This window comes from Galeopterus variegatus, unplaced genomic scaffold (genome assembly GCF_000696425.1).
Source record: "Galeopterus variegatus unplaced genomic scaffold, G_variegatus-3.0.2 Scaffold2618, whole genome shotgun sequence".
Taxonomy (NCBI): domain Eukaryota; kingdom Metazoa; phylum Chordata; class Mammalia; order Dermoptera; family Cynocephalidae; genus Galeopterus; species Galeopterus variegatus.
Genome location: NW_007728729.1, coordinates 39,166 through 45,572, shown reverse-complemented (window position 1 = coordinate 45,572; position 6,407 = coordinate 39,166). Strand labels below are relative to the sequence as shown.

The following is a 6,407-nucleotide window of genomic DNA, read 5'->3' as shown; positions in this document are numbered from 1 at the left end:
CATTCCTGTACCTTCTTGTGTAAAATATCTATTCAGCTCCTTTGTCCATTTTTTAATTGGGTTGTCTTTTTAATATTGAGTTGTGGGCCGGCCCGTGGCTCACTCGGGAGAGTGCGGTGCTGATAACACCAAGGCCCCGGGTTCGGATCCCATATAGGGATGGCCGGTTCGCTCACTGGCTGAGCGTGGTGCTGACAACACCAAGTCAAGGGTTAAGATCCCCTTGCCGGTCATCTTTTTAAAAAAAAAAAAAAAAAAAAAAATTGAGTTGTAAGAGTTCTTGATATATTCTGGACACAAATCCTTTATCTATGATTTGCAAATATTTTTTTTCAGAAGGTGGCTTGTCTTCTCATCTTCTCAATGTCTTTTGAAGCAGAAATGTTGTTAATTTTGAAGAAATCCAATTTATCATTTTTTGCTTTTATGGATTGTACTTATGGTATCATATCAAAGAATTCCTGCCCAATCCAAATCAAATATTTTCTTCTAGGGGTTTTACAGTTTTATCTTTTGCATTTAGGTCGATGATCCATTTTTTAAATAGCTCTATGGAGATATAATTTACATACAATTCATATTAAATATGTACACTATTTAAAGTGTATAATCCAATGGTTTTCAGTATATTTACAGAGTTGTGCAACCATTCACCACTAATTTTAGAATATTTCATTACCCCTAAAAGAAACCAATTAGCAGTCATTTCCCATCCTCCCTAGCCCCTGGCAGTCACTAATCTACTTTCTGTCTCTACGGATTTGCCTCTTCTGGATCCATGCGCTCAGTGATTTTGATGCCTATAACAAGAAGCAGGATAGAAACCCTAAAATCAACTTTGTAATTCATGATGTGGATCATAGAGGGAGTATTAACAACACAAGCTATTTGGTGGCTGTATCAGTCAAGATTCTGTAGAGTAACAGAACCAATAGGAAATATACATACAGTATAAAATTTATTTTGAGGAACTGGCACAGGTGATTGTGGGGGCTAATTTAGCTTTTTTTATGGTAGTAAATGTATTTTCTATGAATTTCAGAAACCTCCATTTTTTTTTTTTTTATATAGGGATGACCAGTAAGGGGATCTTAACCCTTGACTTGGTGTTGTCAGCACCACGCTCACCCAGTGAGCAAACCGGCCATCCCTATATAGGATCCGAACCCGTGGCCTTGGTGTTATCAGCACTGCACTCTCCCGAGTGAGCCACAGGCCGGCCCCAGAAACCTCCGTCATTTAAAAATATCAAACTATGACAACAAAACAATTCTTTCTTCTGTAAAAAGTTTCATTTTTTCAAAACTAAGTTCATGATTTCAAAACTAATACTGAAGCTCCTAAAAGCTAAGAGAAACTTTTATAATTATTTGACAGGCAAAGAATTATTACCCATGTTTTTATTTTGATTTTTAATTTTTTTGGCAGCTGGCCGGTATGAGTATCCAAACCCTTGATCTTGGTGTTATCAGCACCTCGCTCTACTCCACTGAGCTAACCCGCAGGCCCTTTATGACTCAGGATTTTAAAAACTGTTCTTGTCATAGGGCAGACCCATTTGACAAGGATATGTGTTCTCCAACACAACAAAAATTTGGAAAGTACCCTTGATAATGTAGATGGGCCTTACCCAATTAGTTGAAGGCTTGAAGGGCAAAAACCAAGGTTTAACCAGATTAGCTAGTCAGGACTCTGATTACCTGATTACCATTCTGAATTTTTTTTTTTTTTTTCATGGCAGCTGGCCGATAAGGGGATCTGAACCCTGGACCTTGGTGTTATCAGCACCATGCTCTACTCAACCGAGCTAATCAGACAGCCCACCATTCTGAATTTTTAAAAGAGGTTTACTTCTTAATACTTCAGCAAAAAGAATTATTCCTATCTTCCAATTTGCTCAAAAATGTATAGCAAAACAAAGTAGAGTCATGATGTACTGATTTATATGAATTAAATTGTCTTTACAGTATAGGTGACCCTCGAACAACACAGGTTTGAACTGTGCAGTTCCACTTATACATGGATTTATAAGAATATAGTACATAATACATATATAAAATATGTGTTGGGGCCAGCCCGGTGGCGCACTCGGTAGAGTGCGGCGCTTGGGAGTGCGGTGGCGCTCCCGCCAAGGGTTCAGATCCCATATAGAGACTGGTCCGCTCACTGGTTGAGCACGGTGTGGGCGCGACACCGAGGGTTGCGATCCCGTTACCGGTCACGAAAAAAGACAAAAAGGAAGAAAAATATATATATATATGTGTTAATCAACTGTTTATGTTATTGGTAAAGCCTCTGGTCAAAAGCAGGCCATTAATAGTTAAGTGTTTGGGGAGTCAAAAAGTTATACATAGGGCTGGCCCGTGGCTCACTCGGTAGAGTGCGGTGCTGATAACACCAAGGCCATGGGTTCGGATCCTATACAGGGATGGCCGGTTTGCTCACTGGCTGAGCGTGGTGCTGACGGCACCAAGCCAAGGGTTGAGATCCCCTTACCCCGGTCATCTTTTTAAAAAAAAAAAAAAAAAAAAAAGTTATACACAGATTCTTGACTGAACCAGGAAGTCAGTGCCCCTGACCCCCACATTGTCCAAGGGTCAGCTGTATATCTATTTCTTCCTGGATAGAGAAAACAGCCTAATGACTTTTATCAATATGGATACTTCTGTCTAAAAATTGGCATGTATGCATAAAAACAACCACCTCAGCAAAGCCATACCTCTGTTAAACAAATGATCATGGGTTTTTAAAAAAGCAAAGATCTTAGGCAAGGATTAAAGGCATGTATGGCCTCTAACGCAAAAATTACAAAGGCACAACCAAATGCAAAATAGTACTATAAATTGCTTTCTATGCTAATGGAGAAATACTATACAGAAGTTAACTCCTGCCATACCTTCTGTTACTTAAATGATTAATATTCATGCATTTATTAACAAAGCTAAAAATCACCTAAGAACATTTGTGTAACATTATTCATTGCTACATTATTTGCAATAGTAAAATATTGGGAAAAAAACAAATCTTCATCCATAGGAGACTGTGAAAAAATGATAGTACATGCATAGAGAGGAATATTATACAGTTGTTCAGAAAAGAACCCAATCGACACTGAGGGTTGCGATCCGTTGCTGGACACGAAAAAAGACAAAAAGGAAAAAAAAAGAACCCAAAACCTCTCAAATATGTTAACAGTAGAAAAAGAGCTCCAATATCCCTGAAAGTGAAAAGAACAAGGTGTAGAACAGTATAAATGGCATGCTATGCTTGTATTGCTTGTATTTACACAGGAAATTAACAGAATTCCAAAGAAACCAAAAGTGGTACACAGGGATGGGAGGTGTACAGGGAGGAAGAGGAACTGGGTAGATGCACAACAGCAGTGAGAACAACACTTTCACTGTATGTCTTTTCATTCTTTTAAACCTCAAACCATGTGACTAGATTATTTATTCAAAAAATAAATAATTCTAAATAATTTAGGCTATTTAATTTCCACTTACCTCTATTATAAAAAGAAAAAGCTACAAACTCAAGTCCCAACATGAAATCAGATGTTCTCAATGACTTTTAAATATTTCAAGCTCAATGTGCATACAAAAATGTTCCATTAAAATTACAAAAAAGGGGGCCGGCCCGTGGCTCACTCGGGAGAGTGCGGTGCTGATAACACCAAGGCCCCGGGTTCGGATCCCATATAGGGATGGCCGGTTCGCTCACTGGCTGGGCGTGGTGCTGACAGCATCAAGTCAAGGGTTAAGATCCCCTTACCGGTCATCTTTAAAAAAAAAAAAAAAAATTACAAAAAAGAAAAAAAAAAAGGAATTTCTGCTGGGCACTGTGACCATCATTACAGGGACAGATGACAGTGTTTCTTTCTGAAACAACTGTTCCACAGGCAGTACTTTTTTAGTGACTTTCCAATGAGCCAAAGGGTGGTCACAGCTTAGCACCTAGCCTACAAGGTATGTTCCAACAGTAACCTGGAGAAAGCTGACTCTGCTATTTGCTTTGTTCCACTATCAGTATTCAGGATAAGGAGACTTCTTAAAATCAACCCAGTCTGATTCCTCAGCAGGGACAGGCCTATGAGTTTTGATTCAGTTCTGACACAGAATGTCCTCCATTGCACAAATCATCAAGGACAAGTTCAAAATCCAATTCCCTGTGAATGGCCTAGAGGCAGATGGTATAAGAAGAAGAGCACTAATTTGCTGATCATACCAGTTCATTTCTATGGGTCTCCATCCTTACCGATGAAATGAATGGGTCTGGACCAAATTCTCTTGAAGGTTCCATTCAGGTCTAAAATACTGTAATCCTGTAAAAAGCCAGGTTAATTTATTAAGATCAGATGAAGGGTGGGAGATGCCTCTAGTCCAGAGCATATAGGAAAGCTCAAGTACACAATGGTTTGTTGATTGGGATGTAGATGTTCTGATACCTATTTTTGCTGTTTCACCTTCAACAAATAACTTGGTCCACCTGCTGTAAAGATTTTTCTCATACATAACTTCCGATGGCTGGCTCAGTTAGCTAGAGTGCAGTGTTATCATACCAAAGTCAAAGAGTCCAAATCTCAGTATGGGCCAGTCACCCAAAAAATTTTTAAAAATGAGTTACAATTAGGTAAAACTTTTTAAAGATTGGTAGAGCGAACGAGATTATTTAGGACTGTAAGTATTGAATGTGTTAGTTAAGAAAAGTTTTAGTTTGATCCATTATCCTTTTATTATCACCATCCAAGATTCATACTTGTACTAAAACCCTTTGAAGAACAGCCTTTCAGAGATTTACCTATGTTAATTCCCATATATGAAGGAGGGGTGAATACCTTCCTTAAGCAGCAAACTCTACTGAAAACTCCAAGCTCAGCAAAACATGCTCCACATTCTGATCAATAAAAGCCAAGTGATGTAGGGGGAAAAAACCCACAAATACTGCTGCATAATTTCGTCTATTAAAAAACAAAATGCATGCCTTCTTTAGGGCTGATTTCATATACTAATAATTGGCCAGAGCTTTATTAAAATACTAATGATCCACAACTTTATCTTAGACCTTTCTAAAATAGCTCTGAATCATATTCATCCTTGCAAGAATTCATTCTTTGGCACAAAAGCAGTGAGAAGCACAGCTCTGACAGACACTCTGCAGGGATCCAGGTTCATTGTCTGGCCCCTGCTTTCACCTGGCAGGAACTGGACACACTGCTGAGAAACCAGCTCATCTCATTAGCATGTCTTTATTCTACCAAAAAGAGAATGGCTCCGCTCCAATTCTAACACCTCACTCCAAGATCACCAAAATCCCCATCAGGTCTCAAGCCAAAGAGAAGACAGTAGCCATCAGTCCCCAGAAGACTTGAGAATGGCAATTAAAAATAAAGAGAGGATAGCTAGGTCATATGTACCAGCAATTCAAATTGGCTGGTGCTCAATCAACTGAATTACTTTCTCGTGATTCTCTCCCCTTAACTGTCAAAATCCTCCTCCACCTCCAGTGTTGACGCCACAACCCAGAGGCTGGAGACACTTATCTTTTTAAATGAAGGAATAATTCTGAAAACAAACATAATACTTCTACACATCTTAAATACCTCTGCCCTGTCCCAGAGCTATCCCCATTCCACAAACCAGGCTTGCCGCTACTCTGCCAAAGGGACAATCCAAGTGACTCTGATACTCAGATTCCCAAATATATTCCCAATATAAAACACTTTTTTCCCTTCCTTTTGCCTCTGGAAAAGCACCAGCACTGTAAACTTATGTTCGGCCTCCATCCTCCAGCAGGCAATGGAAGCTCTTCCATGAGAAGCCTAATTCTAACCTTTTCAGGGGCCTGGATGCGGCAGCCCAGGGACAGCACCTGGCACAGGTGCCTGTCACGGATGCCAAGACCGCCTCCTCTAAGTCCTCAGCCCCTGCGAGGCGAGCGGGCTCTGCGACCTCGCCTGCGACGCTGGCAGCCCCGCTCCCAGAAGCCGCAGTCCCCGCCGGACGCACGTCCCTGTAACAGGGCAGATTACAATGGAGGCTGCTCACGTCCTCGGTGGAGGGGCTCGGTGACCTCGGTGACCCCGCCAGAGCCCTAAAGCAGCCCCCTCCGCTAATTGGCCTGGGGCGGCGGGAGAACTCGGCCTCCTCGAAGACCTCCCACGTTCCAAGATCGCGTCGGGGCGACCGCGGCCACTGGGTCCCCGCGGACCCCCGCTCGGCAGCAACCCGACCCGGAGCCCCCACTTCTCTCCCTCCTGCGTCCCCCCAGCCCGCGGCCCAGCCCGGCCCTCACCGGACTTGGGCGGGTAGCGGTACACGGAATTGGACGGGATGTCCACCTCCTCCACGCCCGCGTGCTGCCGGCTCGTCAGGGCCCCCATGGCCGCAGCGGCCGCGGCGCCCGGCCCG

At 42.1% G+C, this 6,407-nt stretch overlaps 1 protein-coding gene across 1 annotated transcript in view; it reads right to left on the bottom strand.

Moving 5' to 3' along the window:
• RNF157 (ring finger protein 157) overlaps window positions 1–6,394 on the bottom strand; it is an 88,250-nt gene extending 81,856 nt beyond the window's left edge. Inside the window, exon 1 of the mRNA XM_008582449.1 lies at window positions 6,292–6,394. Coding sequence (XP_008580671.1) covers window positions 6,292–6,379 — 88 coding nt within the window. The 5' untranslated portion in view covers window positions 6,380–6,394. The remainder of the gene's footprint in view (window positions 1–6,291) is intronic.
• Window positions 6,395–6,407: the final 13 nt, after the last annotated feature.